Here is a 15,622-nt window from a genome sequence, read left to right as displayed (position 1 = left end):
GCTTTTTCATCAAGCTATGCAACTTTAGATAAACACAAACCTTGGGAACCTTGCAGATGACTTCCTCATCATCTGACTGATAAACTAACAGAACCCGTTAGGATTCCCTCAGGATCCAAGGGAAGGACATGAAGCTGTGCCAGGAGAGGCTCAGGCTGAGCATTAGGAAAAGGTTCTTCTTCCAGAGGCTGGTTGGCCACTGAAACAGGCTCCCCAGGGAAGTGGTCAGCCTATTGGAGTTGAAAAAGTATTTGGACAAGGCTCTTAGGCACATGTGGGATTCTCAGGGTAGTCCAGTGTAGGATCCCAGTGAGTCACTTTCAACTCAGGATATTCTATGATTCTACAAAACCACATTTCTCTTGAACTTACCTCCCTTTTAACACTTGCCAAAGGTTCAGGAGTTTAATTCCTGAAGCTGTACTTCTGCATTTCAAGTGTGCTAACAAATTACTATTTACCACAAGCATTTGAGATGTGTTTCTCAGATTCATCAATCTCTGCAACTATTAAGATTCCTACTCTAACATCCTCTCCTCAACCTTCCCTGGAAGCGAACTTATACTGCCTTAACATGAGAAGCAGGACGGTGGTGGGACACATCATAACTTCCCCATCGTAAGCCGTTTGCTTTGTTGATATTAATTCAACCGGTCCACAGCATAAAAAAATCTTTTGAAGTGTCCCCGTGATCACAGAAGAGAAAGTATCCACAATACAGACAGCAATGTAACGGAAGCCTTTTGAAGACACCTTTTTAAGAAATCTGCGCAGCCCTTTTCCCCTGTGCCTTCCAGAGGTAAGCCAGGCTCCTTCCGACCTCGGGCAGGGGGTCTCTTCCCGAGCACGGCCCCTCGGAGGCTGGCGGTCCCTGGCGCCCGGGGAGCGGCAGGCAGGAGCAAGCGCCGCTTCCCACGCTCCCGGGGCGGACGGACTGGATTTTGTTTGGTTTTTTTTTTTTGGACCTCCACTCCGACCTCCGCACACCGGCGAGTTGGCAGAAGGGCGAAAGCCATCCAGAAGCACCTAAAAAATCCCCCAACTAAACAAAAAGAAACCCCAATCCCGAACAACAAACCCACAGCTCCCAGGGGACAGTCGCACCGCCGGGAACCGCCGGGAGCCGCCGGGAAGCCCCGGCCGCCGCGGCCCAGCCGGGGGGTGCGGGCTCGGCCGGCAGCGCTGACGTCCCGCGCCCAGCCCCGCCCCATCCCGACAGCTGCCGGACGCAGCCGGAGACTCCCGAGCTCCCCCCCACTCTCGGCTCCACCGCCCTTGTTCCTCGGGCGGGGACTCGCTTCCTTTCCCGACTACCCCTTCCCACCCTCCTCCTCCTCCCAGTCAAGATGGAGGACGGCAGTTGCTGCGGCCGCTGGCACCGCGGTGGCTAGAGCAGCTGCTGCTCTTCCGGATCGCTCCTCGCTCCTTCTTAAAAAAAAAAAAAAAAACAACTCTCTCTCTCTCTCTCTCTCTCTATATATATATACACATATATATATACATATAGGGAAAAAAGGGAAAAAAAAAAAAAGAGGTTGGAAACGTGCCTTTTTTCTCCGCCCACCGGCTGCTCGCTGCGCGGATCGCTGGCCCTTCCCATGCCGTCGTCGTCGTCGCCCTCCTCCTCCTCCTTCTACTCCTCCTCCTCCCGCGATTGTCTGCGCTCCGGCTGCCGCCCGCCCGCCCGCCTGGACTCCCTGCATGCACACGCCGCCTCCTAGGTGGCTGCGGGGGGTGGGCGCTCCCGGAGCTGCCATTCCGCACATACCTTCATGTCCCTGCGCTCGCTGCGGCCGCCCGCCGCCGCCCCGCATCGCTCGCCCGCTCCGGCTGCCGCCCTGACGGCCACTCCCGCCCGGAGGTGAAGCTGGGATCCGCGGAGGGGGCGGCGGGGTCGGCGGCGGGTCTCTCCCGGCACACGCAGCAGCAGCAGCAGCCATGAGCAGCGCCGCTACCGCCACCTCCGCCGCCACCACGGCCGGCAGCGGCGCGGGGGAAGGGGCCGAGGAGGCGGCCAAGGACTCGGCGGACATCGCGGCGTTCTTTCGATCCGGTGAGTTCTGTCTTGTCCTGAGGGAACGGGGAGGAAGGGCCGGCGGTGAGACCGCGGCTGGAGGTAGAGGCGAAAGGTGGCCCTGGGGAAGCGACGCCTTCCCCCTGTAGACGGGAAAGGAGGCGAGGGCAGCCGGCTTTGTCATGTGGCCTCGGGGAAGGCTCGCCCGCCTCTCGCTGCCGGGGCCGCCTCGGCACTGCCCGTCCGTTCCGCGGGGAGGCGGCGGGGAAGGGAGTCGAGCCCCCCCGTCCCGTGCCGGGGACAGCGGGGCTTAAGCACAGCAACTCGCGGGCGGGACGCCACGCTCGCCGGCAGAACCGAGGCGTGAAAACGGGGGCGGCGGCTGCACGGCCCGACCGGGAGGGTGCGGGGCTGCTGCCGCCCCGGGGCGGTGTCGCCGGTGACAGGTGCGATTCTGCCTCCCATGCCGGCCCGGTAGCGGGCGCGTCACCGGGGCCGGGCGGCACCACCCCGCGCCAGGCGGACCCGGGTCCCCGAAAATGTCCCGCCGGGGGTTGCGGAGCGGGAGGGGGGCGGAGGAGCCGCTTCGATCCGGGAAGCCTAGGGTGACGGAGGGGCAGGAAGGGTGAGCGGAGCCGCAAGGCTGCGGGGAGCTGGTTGCGCCGGCCGGGGCCCCCGGGGAGGCCGGCGAGCAGGCAAGGATGACACCGCTATAAAAGGCAGCGCTTCTCCGGTGCTGTGCTGCTGGGTGGCGGCACAGGCCAGGGATGGGAGAAGTGGCATGGAAAGTGGATGTTCTAAGGAGCAGAGGAAGAGGCAGACAAAAAGCGAAGCCTGTGTTAAGGGGGTGTCACTGCCTCGGCTGAGGCGGGGCAGCAGCGGCTCTCGGGCGCTGCCGGGCTGGGAAGCCGGGCTCGGCGCGGAGGATCGGGAAGGGAAGGGGGGGAGCCTGTTGACAGGCTGCTGGGATGAAAAAAAATGGAGGCTGCCTTCTCCCTCGGTGTTTACTCTCGACACGCAACCGGGCGGAGAGGGAGGCTGCGCCCGTCGCCGAGACGCTGTCCCCCGGGAGATAGCGGCGGGGAAGCCAGGACTGCCCGAGCAGCACGGACCGCCGGCGGCGGGGACGGAGCCCCGCCGACAGCCTGGGCGGTGGCGGGGATGGAGCCTCCCCCCGGTGCCGGCTGCCCTCCCCCGAGCGGCGGCGGCTCCTCCCCGCCGGCCGCTCCGAGCCCCCCAGGGCACCCCCCGGCCATGGCTTCGGGAGGGGCGGCCGGGCTGGGCTGCGCACTTGCTCATTTTGGATGCCTAAAAAGGAGCGGCGAGGAAGGAAAATGCAGACTCACCGCTCGAAAGATGAGGGGGTTGGCCGATTTCGTGTGTAAAAAATAATGATAACAGTAGTAATAATAGTAGTAAAAACTGTGCTCATTGGGTTTTTAAGGAAAGTCCGCGAGGGAAGTGGGAAACGGCGTAATCAGTGCTACTTGCGGTCGGTGGTGCTCTTCAGTGTGGTTTCATGTGGATGAAGGAGGAGGTGTGATTTGAAGCAGGCATCCCTGAAGCAGGTCTGGGAGCTGCATTTGTGTGGATAGAGGGTCCGAACAGGGGGCTGTGTCCCCTCCGGAGGACTGGATGCTCCCGAGACAACCTGGCTCATATGACATCCACTGAGTGTGAAACTCCTTGTCAAGATGCTGGCCTTGGTGGGTTTTATCGTGGAAGAAGGACTGAGCTTTATCGTTCCCAGGAAAAAAAAATCCCAATGAAATCAAAATGCCAGATTAGAACAGTAGGCTTACACACAGTAGTCTGTCTAGTGTAGTTACAAATGGGTGCTTGTGTAGTAATCTTGCAGTTTTGGAAGACCCTGCCAGCTGCATTAATAATCAACTTTTACATTTATGTGTGGTTTGAGGGATGCTACAGCTGGTAAGCTCGTAAGTGGTGCAGTGATGACTTCTGATGCTGATAACTTCTGATAACAGGGAAGTTGCACTGAGCTCAGTTTTGCAGTAACTGAAAATCTTAAAGCAGTGGAAGGATATGCTTATCAAAAAACTCTTAGAGCATATTTAACAACTGGCATTCTCATTTCCGTATTTACATGTGGAGATTATGTGGTTCAGCCTGGGCTCTAACATACACTGGAAAATGTTCTGGCATCTGTTGTGGGTGTTTGGCATCGAGAAGAGCTCTTTGAATTCCGCCTCTGTACATGATCCACTCTTCTATTAGAAGAGGGTCTATTAAGAGATCTCCGGTGCTTCCCTTTGTTTGAACAACAGGCACTTTTTTTCAGTGAAACACAATGGGCGCAGCGATCAGTGAACAAGGAAAAAACTTTGTTTGGTGCACTTAGGAGCAGACAAAATATTTTTCTCTTTACAGAATTTACAATGACAAATGCTTCCTTTTTCCTGTCACTTGCAGAGAGTTTTAGCAAAGCTGTAGCCATTACTTAAAAGAGAAAATTAGTAAAAATGTTGCAATGTTTTCCAGGAGGGAAAAAAACCCCAACAACAAAAAGCTTGCCTAAACAATCGGTTCTAATCTTGGGTTGGTTAAATTGGTCAGTTGAGCTGCCAAGTGGGGTTATTGGCTTGCCTCCTGTCCTTTTGTAAGACTAAGCTTGAAACAGAATTAAAGTAGCCTGTAGAATGGAGTTTCAGTATTTGGAAGAATTCATTAGGATACTGAACAACAGCTAGAAATGTGCGCATTTCCAATTTTCACTTTGGTTATGTAAATGTAAACTCACTCTTGAGTTGTTGGGAAAATAAAGTTGCAGTTGAAATGTGAGGAAAGCAGCTGAACTGGAAGTGAGGTGATGGTAGTAGGAACGCATAAAGACTGTGTGTCTTGAATGTAAATGAGGAGTCCCTTTATTGGAATTGGAAGAAATTGAGGCAGTTTATTTTCTGTTACATATTTGGTATCTAAATCTCATTATTCAAAGCTAAAAAGAAAAGAGTATCTTGTTAGGTCTATCACCTTTGTGGCAGGATTAGTAGTAAAAGAAGCAGAGTTGAGTGCCAGGCAAAGTGATTACATTTTGAAGGAGAAAACACAGTGGTTGTAGGAAGTGCCTTTCTGTCATATATTTAAGTCGGAGATTAGAAATGACTGTGTAAACTGACAGAAGGATATATTTTTAACTATAAATGTATAGACAAACGTCCCTTTTTTTTAATTAAAAAGTGCACTGATGTGATTTGAAAGGACTGGTAAAGTATTTTGGAGTTATGAAACAAAAACTATTACCATATGAAAACCCAGTAGTGCAGAGTCTAAGTGGCTGTGTAGAGTAGTGTTAGTACATGTGTTAAGTATATAAGATCTATTCTTTTATGAAAAGTTATTAAGATAAAACTTTTCAAAATGTATTCTAAGTTTTGACCCAAAATTTGTTTATATTTAAAAGGTCTGAAAACATCTGACATGAGCAAAGTTGAATTTGAGGGAGTGCCATCAAGTTCATGGCTTACAGGGCACACAGAGGTTTTGTTTGGTAGTTTTTGGTTTAATCTTCATCTTTGCAGCTTTGAGTCCAGTACTTTGGGAAGGGGATTCAGCTAACATCTTCAGGATGCAAAAGGACTGTCTGTTAACTTTAAATCAGGTTATTGTAACAGTGTTTTCAAAACCAAATATTTTTGAATTTCGTGAATTTAGTTTCTAGGCATAAAGAACAAAGCTTTTTTTCATCCAAGTAAAAGACGTGTTGATCAAACTTTTAGTAATTAAAGTTACCCTTCGGGGATGATGGAGAAATCTGTGAACACAAAAGATTGCAGAGAAAAAGGCTTGCAAGCACTTCAGTCAACCCTTGGCTAAACACTGTAGGGAGTGCTTTTATAAATTACTCTGATAAGTCTTCATAGAAAAAAAACAACCAACTGATAACTCTTCACAGTTGTGAGATGAAAGTGGATGTAATTTCCTATAAGACACATTTTTAATGAGTGGCCTCTACAAACTGCAGTAACTTCATTCATATATGGACAAATGATACAGTTTTCAAATTACACATTAGTGCAGTCACCACCTGTTTATGTGAACACTTGCCACATTCCTAGAAGGAACACAATTTACATGAGCAATAGGAAGGGATCCTTTGGAGGAGCAAAGGTGTTTGAAAAACAAAGGAAAAACAAAAGTCTTGTCATTAAGGTGAATAACTGCTCAGGCTTTGCTAGATGAAAGCTGAATATAATTGTTAATTGTACTTCATACCTTGATATGGGAGAACAAAAAACTGGAGGGTTTTCCATCTGAAACCTAATCTACACAGGTGGCAGCAGTCCTTTCTTGGGAGAAGAAGGAAGTCTGAGATGAATGTGGGTCTGGAGGAAATGGGTGTTCCAAGTTGAGGGTTCAGTGTGCCACCTCTCTCAAGGTGAAGTTAGAGAGCAGGCTGATAACCAGAATAACTGTAAATAGCACCTGGTTCTAATGTTGTACACTTAGTGTGTTTGTGCATGTGTTTCTTCATGGAAGCTTAATGGTAAGAGAATTTAAAACTTTGGTTTGAGATGTATGTTTAGGTACCAGAAGGAACATGTGAGTATTTTAGGAAAACAGAATGCTGAGATTTGTTGTGGTTGTAGACATTTGAAGACTTCTGCAACTACTAGTAACTTGAGACTTGGATCAGTCTGGGTTCAACTAAGTCTGCTTATAGCAACCTACACTGATAGTTGCTTGAATGGTTGAGACCTTAGAAGAAGTGTTAGTGACTGTAATGAAAACGTGATTGATTTTCTTTTTCTCTTAAATAATGATCTTGCTGTTTGCTTAGTTTTCATGAACATCATCGCTTAATATTGCAAAGATAGAAGCCAGCATTTAGAAATGTGTTATTTCAAGTTTACAAGAGGACTTATGTTTTGTTTCTTCCTGATTATATTGCTTTATATACTGTTGCCTTGCTTGCTTTATATTAGTGTCCTGTGTCATAGTGACTGGGATAGCTGACCACATACAGTAGACAGCATTAAAAATGCTATCATAGTAGAGAAAGTCTTCTAGGAAGAGGGAAAGGAGAGAGGGTTGGGAAAAATTACATGGTAAAGAAAAGGCAAGCATATTATTGAAAGGCAGCAGGCTTTTTCAAGAATACTACTAATAAAAACACAGTATCATTTAGATCACGGGCAAAATAGCTTTCAAGGTAGGCATTAAATGTGGAAAACAAGCCAAATTTCCATCCGAAAACCATGAAGCAGAACACACTATCTATAAAGTTAAGGTAGGTGAATCTTCTTAGGAAGGCATTATCTCCTGGCAATGTGTAGCTAACTTACAGAGAAGGTAGTCAGAGCTGTGGTTGTTGCTTACTTGGCGTGACAGTTGGAGCAGTTACAGAGTAGTTACAAGTGTCTAACCAAAGTCATCTAATGGTGAAGCCAAAAGTGAAATTTTGCCAGCCAGCACTGGTGGTAGCTCATATGACAGCTCCCTGCTGTCCTTGCAAATACTGGTTCCTTGGCCTGGTGGCTGTCAGGAGCTGAGGTGTTTTGAGAAGCTGGGAGCCTGCAAAGGATGTAAAGCGTGAAACAAGTTGTCCATTTCATCACTTAGAGTGATGACAGCATTTGTATTAAATAAACACAGCAAAAATTTACAATGTTGTGTAAACTTTTCAAGAATCTGTTACTTTGTGCTTTGACTTGCATTAGTAAATGAGACGGTTGCAGCAGTATAGCTGTCATTAGTGCTGGTTGACCTGGGCTGAAGAAGTGGACTCTTTTGTGAAGGTTTGATGTAATTCCAGAAGTATCCATTTTAATAAGATTGTTGAAACAGGGTGGTGTGTGTAAATTATATTTTAAAAAACACCATAGAAAAATGCCACAACTTGATAGTTTCTGATGAGTATATGCAGAGGAAAAATAACTGCAGAAGCAATGAAGTTACAATGGAGAAGTTAGTCTGGGAAATAGCATTGTTGAATTGATGTACCCTGGAACAATGAAGATGAGGATAGAGAGCTTCAGTGTGAAATGCAGCAGCTGTTGTGCAATTTGGCATAGTGTGAAACAGCCAACTTCTCTGCGTATAGACAAGGATAGATCAAATTAGAGGTTAGGGTGTGTTTGAAACAGTTGGAGGCAGAAGTCATGAATATTTCTAAGAGAGGACAGAAAATTACTTATAACATCTGTGATAACTGACAGTTGATAAACTGAGTGCACATTTGGAATGGAAGGTAAAGGGCAGTTAGAGAAAAGCGTGGTCCATTCTTGGAAGGAGTGCATTTGAGCTGGCATGAAGTGCTGATGTACTCAGAAAGGAGCTGACAGAAGTAGGAAGAGACTTGGTACAGCTGAGGCTTTCATCAGTTGCAGAGCTCAGTTACTGTGTAGAAGATGGGTAGTAAATGTTTCTTATAAAAGTGGTTTGTCTCCAGTTAAATGTGTCCCACAGCAACCTAACAGAAACAGGTTTGAATTTCAACCTGAAATATCACATGACTTCCAAAAGATTTTGCATGTAAAATCACTGTCTAGGTGAATAAAATCTGAAGAAATACTGTAAAGACTTTCTTTACCCCAATATATAGAGAAAATATTAATATTTCTCCACTCCTTTTTAACTGAAAAGAAAAACTAAAATTATTCTAGTGCCAAAATATGTTTAGGTACAGACTGCTAGGTCAGTTTAATAAGGTGAAACTGCATAGTGATTTTTGGTCTGCATCTTGAAGAAGGAGGTAAGATCACTGAAATAGCTGTTCATGGTCATCAAAAGTGTTAAAATAGTAAAGACACATTGAAATTTTGGAAATGCAGTGGTGGTTGAAGGAAAGTGGGTGATACTTTTAAAGAGAATGGGGAAATCATTTTTTCCGCTTGATGTTGGTAAGAACCAAGTTTAATCTTTTTTTAAAAAAAAAAGCTGCAAGGTAAAAAAAAACCCATGAAGGTCACAGCAGGCTATTTTAATTTAATGACTAAGATGGTTGTATCTATTTGTTGTTCTCATGAAGAAATTTGCCTGATTTGGAGAAAGATCTTTGTTTAACCTAACATTTTTCTTGGTGCGGTAAAATCAAAAAGTAGACTACTGGTGAAGTAATACTGATGATCTGCAAAGCTGAGTCATATTCCTTCAGGAAGGATACTGCTGTTTTGAGAAAACAGATCACTTACCCAGTAGTGAGGAGGAGGAATTGAAATGACAGGGAACAACTCAAGTGCTTTTAGCAGTAGACACTACAGTACATTAAAGCATCTGATTTTTCAGCCTCTAGAGTAGGTTGTTGTATGGATACACAAAGAGGAGGGTCATAAATGAGTTGTGTCCACAAAGTTTCACAAAACAGTCTGAGTGACAGGACTGTGTTTTAAAGATACAAAGCCTGTTCCAGTGGTTTCACTGCCAAATAGCTGCTCTAAGTCATCTGAAATTGCCTAATTGTGCATTTGTTTAAAAAACAGGGTTGTTTTTCAAGGCTGTTGATGGAATCTTCTGAAATAATTTTAGTCAAATCTGTTTAATCTCCCATGTTACTGCCTTGCATAAGTGGCAGTAGCACTGTTTAATATAAACAACTGCAAATATGTAACAGGTTTTCCTACTGAGCAGTGCTGAACTGTCTTCTGCTGGTACTTCTGAATATGATGTTTTGTAATCTGGACCTTACTGAAGAACTGAAATAGGCATTAGTGTTTTATAATTATGGTGGGAAAATAAAGCAATCTTTGCAGGGAGATGGGAATTTTATTTATTTTTTTTTTCTTTGTCACTCAGGGTCCAGGATGTTGAGGAAGCAAAATGGAAAGTATAGGGAGAAAAGTGTAGGCTTCCAGCATTCAAAATATGTTGGGTTTGCTTTATGTTTTATACTATAAGTCTAGTATAGTGTGCTTGGATAATTCCCACAAATCTGTGCAAGAGTCAGGATGATGTTATTGGCGCATGTCTGATATGAGCCTGAGATTCAGGAAGGTTTGTTTTACTACTGTGCATGAGGATACATACGTGCAATGTCAAACTGCATTTATCGCAAATGTACATGCGATACACTGTCAAACTAAATACTCCATGTGGATTCAAAAACTTGAGTTTGCATGACAAATCTCTTTGTTAAAAAGTTGGGAAAAGTATTCTAGGCAGCAGGCGCTGAACAGGGCTATTGTGAGTAATCCCAATGTGTTCTAGTCATCTGTGAAACTACCCGGAGCTTAATTACTCATGTTTTCTTGTAGTCTTAGTGCGTGTATGAGCAGTAATAGTTATTCCTGAGGTGTCTGCAGACTGTGTAAACAACCAGTAGTGATTTTTGTGGTTAGATCTGTACGACTGCTTAGCAGTTACAGTCTGAGGATCCAGGGTTATAATGAAATGAGATTTCCTAAGTGCTAAAAATGAACAGGAAAATATACTACAGAAAGATAGGGCTCACAGGGACCTATCAGGTAAATACCTACTTGTTTTTGTCTAGTCTGTACCTCATGTATTACATAAAAGAGTGATTCAAAAGCCAGAACTTTTAGGCTTTTTACAGATTTTCTGCATTTTTGTGGGTAATATTGTGGAAACCTTCAGCCTTATGGCATACTTTGTCAAGGCATTTGGTCAAATGCCATTCAAACAAGGTTTGTGATGATCACATAGTTAGTTAATAATTTTGAGGCCATCAACCAAAGAAAGATATTGGTGAAATTTAATGAAAGCAGAAGTGTTTGAAGTCTTGGGGACTGTTTATTTTCAGAGCCCAAACAGATGTTAAATGTTGGGAAGAAATCAGGTGACATTTCTCTAAGTGTGTCCTAGGTAATAAAGGGAGGATACATCAGGATCAACCCAAGAAGTGAATTAGCTTAAATGGAGTGTTTAAATACCAGATATTACTTGGCTAACCTCTTATGTTACATGGTGGACTTTGCCATATCCTTTGTGTAGTTTTGGCTGTACAGTGTTAGATATAATTTTCTACTGGTCTTAAGGTAGTAAGTTCTTAATTTTCCAAGTGTTTGTCATGCCACTGACTTCTGGGCATGTTGGGTTAAGCAGCATTGAGAACAAAGATGATACCATTTTCTGAGACCATAAAAATACCCCACCCTTTTCTAAAAACTTGGGGCAAAGGTCGAAGTGTTTTTGCTCTTTGTAATTCTCCTATTCCTTGAATTCCATATATATGCAGCTGAAAGCACAGAAAAAAAAAAAATGTAGAAAGCTGTCAGCAAATCAAGGTAAATTGAAGTATAAATTGCCTGGATTGTTGTGTTCTGCACAGAAGACGATAGCACATAGTATGTTGAACATCAGACTTAAGAAGATGCCAAATCCCTTCTTTAGAGGCTTCTTTCTGTTTTTCACTATGGAGTAATAAAATAGGATATGATTTCTCTGCTAAAGAAACTGAATAGCCATCGTTGTTATTTTTTTAAATAAAGCTTTACTCTCAAAGCTTTTATCCCTGTCTTTATTTATTTGTTTTATTGATGTTAGTCAGTGACTTCATTTTGGTTGATACTGTGCATAGGGTTGATCATAAAATAATGGAAATGGAACAGCTGCAGAAGTAGCTTATGGTTTTTACGTATCTTAAAGTCACATTTCCTGTGTCTTAAGTACTTGTTTTCTGCACTTAAAGATAGGCTTGAGTTTGCCATAGTTTGCAAAGTTCAAAGAAGGAATCGGTGCTGTGCATTGCTTAACTGACTGGGTATCATGTGAGCTGTGCTTCTGTAATGACAACAGAAGCCAAACTTGGCAAGTCAAACTAAAATTTATTAGGACAGTTGCACCTTTTCAGATCGAAAGATCATAATTGCTTTTCTATATGGCTTATCATAATGGCTTTTTGGTTGGCTGTCATGGTTTAGGAATAGTGTTCCACTCACTCCACTTGCTCACTCCCCCTCTGTATCCCCCATGGCTATCCCCTGTGGTGGAATGGCGAGGAGAATTGAAGGTACAAAAGGTAAAGATTAAGATAAGACCAATTTACTGGGAACAGTAATGAGATAAGAAAACAGACAGTAATCATACGAATGACAGAGTGTACAAGAAAAGAAATGTTATTGCTCACTCTTTATGGGAGCCCCCAACATTCCTTGACTGCTCCCTCTGCCACACTGCCCTGATGTGGGAGTGAGTCCTTTCCTTGTTCCCAGAAAATGACATGAGGTGGTACTCTGGATCCTAATTGTGTCTCCTCCAGGCCAGAACCAGGACATTGGCTTGTTAATGCTTTAAATAAATGAAAACCAAGATAACAACTTTTCCACATGTAGTGGAAGGCTGTCTTTGGACGAAAAATAAGGAGTCATACTTGACTGAATTTCTTGCCTTGGTGGCTGAGCAGAAAGTTACAAAAAACAAATTTAATTTCTGCCCCCATTTTGGGAAAATTCTACTGTTTGTCTGTTGAATTGCCAAGACAGGAGACCCAAGTTAAGCCTGCTTATAATAGAAGGTGATAAGGTACAGTTTGTCTCATTGTGATCCTTGTTGAGTTTAGCCACGACATGCTTTAACCCGTCAGTGCGGAAGGAGTGATATCTTTTCTAGCACAGCGTGGGGATTGGAGTCAAATTTCCCTATGCTTAACTCAGAACAAGGGTGTAATTCAGCCAACAATAACCACTCGGTGTGTGTGTGTGTTAGGTTTTTTTTTTAAGCTTGGAATCAGATGCATCCTACCCTAGCCAAAGGGAAACATTTTAGAAGCTCTGACGCATTTACACAGATGAAGGAAGGAAATGTCCAAAAGAGTCAAAAGCTAAAAATAGATCAGTTTACTGAGTTGAACTCTGGGTGGGAATTGACGAACTAAATATAAGTCTAAATTTGAACCTTTGTGACTTACATAACTGTGTGGTGTAACCTCTTTCGGGTATTGCTGCTTTTTCTTGCATTCAACTTTATAGTAGATGGCTTCAGAGGAAAACTTGTGTCAAGCTTTGTGAGTTTGCTTTGCTTTCAATAGACCACACTGAGAAGTCTGATTCTTTCTTGACACTTTTTGTTACAGCATAGTTTAACTTCCTGGAAAAGTGGATTGTGGGTTGTGTTGGGATTTTTTTGTTTGTTTTGAAGAACTTCTCAGTGGAAATGGTATCTCCTGACTCTACTGAACAGAAGTTTTAAACCAGTAGAAATTAGAACCAGTATCTGCGATGTTAAAAAGGGGTGTCATTTTTTTCCCCAACTTCTTCAAGAAGCAGTAAATTTGTCTCTGTCATATCTGTACATAGAAAGGAATGATAACGTGAACATTAAGAATGGATGTTTGGCTGCCCAAAAGGGTTTGCTCACCGCCTTGCCACAAATCATAGTTAAGCTATCAGCTTTCCTTTGAGGTAAAGAAAAGTAAGCTTGTTTGAGTGTGTAAAATTTGTGTAATGGGAAAAAATAAAGGAGAAACTGTTAGTATGTCAGAGTGTTGTAGATTACTGTTGTTAGATGACTGTGGTAGTGCCATGGAAATTAAGATAAACAAATTTTCCTTCTTCCTTGATTAACAGTGTATTTTTTGGATAACTGGTGGTAACCAACACAATACTGCTAACTAAAAATGGGCCTTTTCCAGTGTATTGAAGCAGGGACAGTGCAGCTGCTATACCCTATGGTATAGCATTTGCCAACTGCTAGTGAAGAGCAGTTCTTTCATAATGCTATACCTAATTCTAAAGTTTTGCATTGGGGTGGTGAAATACATGTATTAATGCATTGACTTTGCCAGAAAAAGAAATGTTACTATTTACAAATACAGTAAATATAATAGGATATTATGAGTAAAAATGGTAGCATTGATTAGATTAACTTCCAGCAGTAACTCTCCACCCATCACTCCCACAAGAACTGAAAGTTTTTTTACTCAATACCTTCCCTTTTTTTACTATATCATTTGATGTAGAATATTTACTTGGCACATGTATAAATAGTTGTGCTCTTATTTGCTTTATGTTTTTGTTTGGTTTTCCAGCGGGGACTGAGAATGTTTTTGCAAGGTTGTTTGGAAAAAATTTGGAGGATTACTAAAAATAGTATTTGTTCCAAGCAGCAGTTTATCTGTTACAGCAATGAGCAGTTTGTAGCAATACAACTGATTATATACTGTCATGGTTATATACTAACATGGCAATTTAAACTTTGTATTTCTGGGAGATCTTGTTATACAGCAAATATGAGAACTACTGTGTTTAAAATCTCGGACTTTTCCAGAATAGGCTTTTGAAACAGATTTGTCCATGTTGCTGTCTCCACTGTGTTAACCCACTGTTAGAAAGTTAAAGCTGTAAAATCCTTTTTCAAGAGCACTTGGTTAACTGGGTGGCTACACAACCTGTTGTGTTTCTGCTACTAGGCAAGTTCATGAACAGGATGTGACTTGCAGTTCACGTCCACTGAGGCAACATGAATAGGTTCAAAGAGCAAGAAGGTGCTGCTGTCAATAATGCTGTAAATGTCCTCTAGGCAGTGAAAAGAAGTGGCAGAGCTCTGTGTTTGAGTGTGGTAGGCAAGGATGGATATACCTTGATAGTCAGGTGGAACACTTAAAGCACAGTCTGGGCTGCCAGAGCCCAACTCCCTCTGTACATATGCTGAAGTTTTGTTACCTGTTGATACATCGGCAAGTGTGAGCAGGGGTTTTTGTGGTCTTGAGCAGCCAAAATAGTATCTTGGGCTTTAATTTATTTCTTTGTGAAGTGTTTTTACTACTTGGGGTAGGAATCTCACTCCCACTTGTCTCTTTTGCTAATACTTTGGTCTCTGGCTCCTGTTCTGACTTGAGAGGTGGAATACAAAATCTTCAGGTTTGAGATCTCCTAGTTTAGTGAGACTCGTTAACCACAGAGAGATGAATGTTAGAGGAAGGATAGACATCTTTTTCCAGAGTGGCTTTTCACTGTCTTAATTGTTTCCTCTGCTTCGGTGATCCCTTCTTTTGTTCCTTTTCTTCAATAAATATGACAGAGGTCCAGCACACAATAAGCTCAGTCACGAGGCGTCAGTGTTCATCTCTACAGGAGGCCCATTATGTGCACATGGATAAGTAGGGGGTCCTGTGGAAAAGTCCTGCGGAATTTGAGAAATACAGCATGTGCTGCGCTGACAAAAAGAGGTTGCATGGGCTGCCGTAATGCTGCATTACCTAGTTTTGGAATCCTCTTTGTGCCAATTTCAATCACACCTGGTCCTATCTCAATTAAGTCATTATTTAGAACTTACGTACTTAGTGGATGATAGTAGATGGCTTTGGTTTTATGAGGTGGCACTGGTTATTGTGTTACATCAGAGATATTTTGGGAGCAGAAATTAAGTAATTTACTGTGTAATATTGAAAAAAGAAGATGTATAAGCTGCTTTGTTAGAGTGATATATTGAGGACAAATTAGGTATTTTACTACTCTTTTTTTAACTTTTTAATTTTTTTTTTTTATTAGACCCAAATACACTCTAGTATTCAATTTCTTAGGGATTGATTTTTGTCACTTGAGCATCATGTTAGTTCTGGCATGGTACTAAAAGTTTAATGAAGCAAGGTGTAAAAATTATCAAATACCAAGGATGAGAAAGGAACCAAATGATTTATTTTCCTTTCACAAGCAATAGATAATTAAGATTGAGAAGACAAAATATGTTCTC

The 15,622-nt window shown here is 43.3% G+C and overlaps 1 protein-coding gene across 2 annotated transcripts in view; it reads left to right on the top strand.

The window, feature by feature from the left end:
• The first annotated feature begins 1,480 nt into the window (after window positions 1–1,480).
• Window positions 1,481–15,622, top strand: part of TRIO (trio Rho guanine nucleotide exchange factor) — a 244,569-nt gene continuing 230,427 nt past the window's right edge. For both annotated transcript variants that reach the window (XM_058830459.1, XM_058830460.1), the window contains exon 1: window positions 1,481–2,053. In XM_058830459.1, coding sequence (XP_058686442.1) covers window positions 1,939–2,053 — 115 coding nt within the window. In that variant the 5' untranslated portion in view covers window positions 1,481–1,938. The remainder of the gene's footprint in view (window positions 2,054–15,622) is intronic.

This window comes from Poecile atricapillus, chromosome 2 (assembly GCF_030490865.1).
Source record: "Poecile atricapillus isolate bPoeAtr1 chromosome 2, bPoeAtr1.hap1, whole genome shotgun sequence".
NCBI lineage: Eukaryota > Metazoa > Chordata > Aves > Passeriformes > Paridae > Poecile > Poecile atricapillus.
The sequence above is the reverse complement of the archived record's forward strand: the minus strand, read 5'-3'. Positions and strand labels throughout refer to the sequence as shown.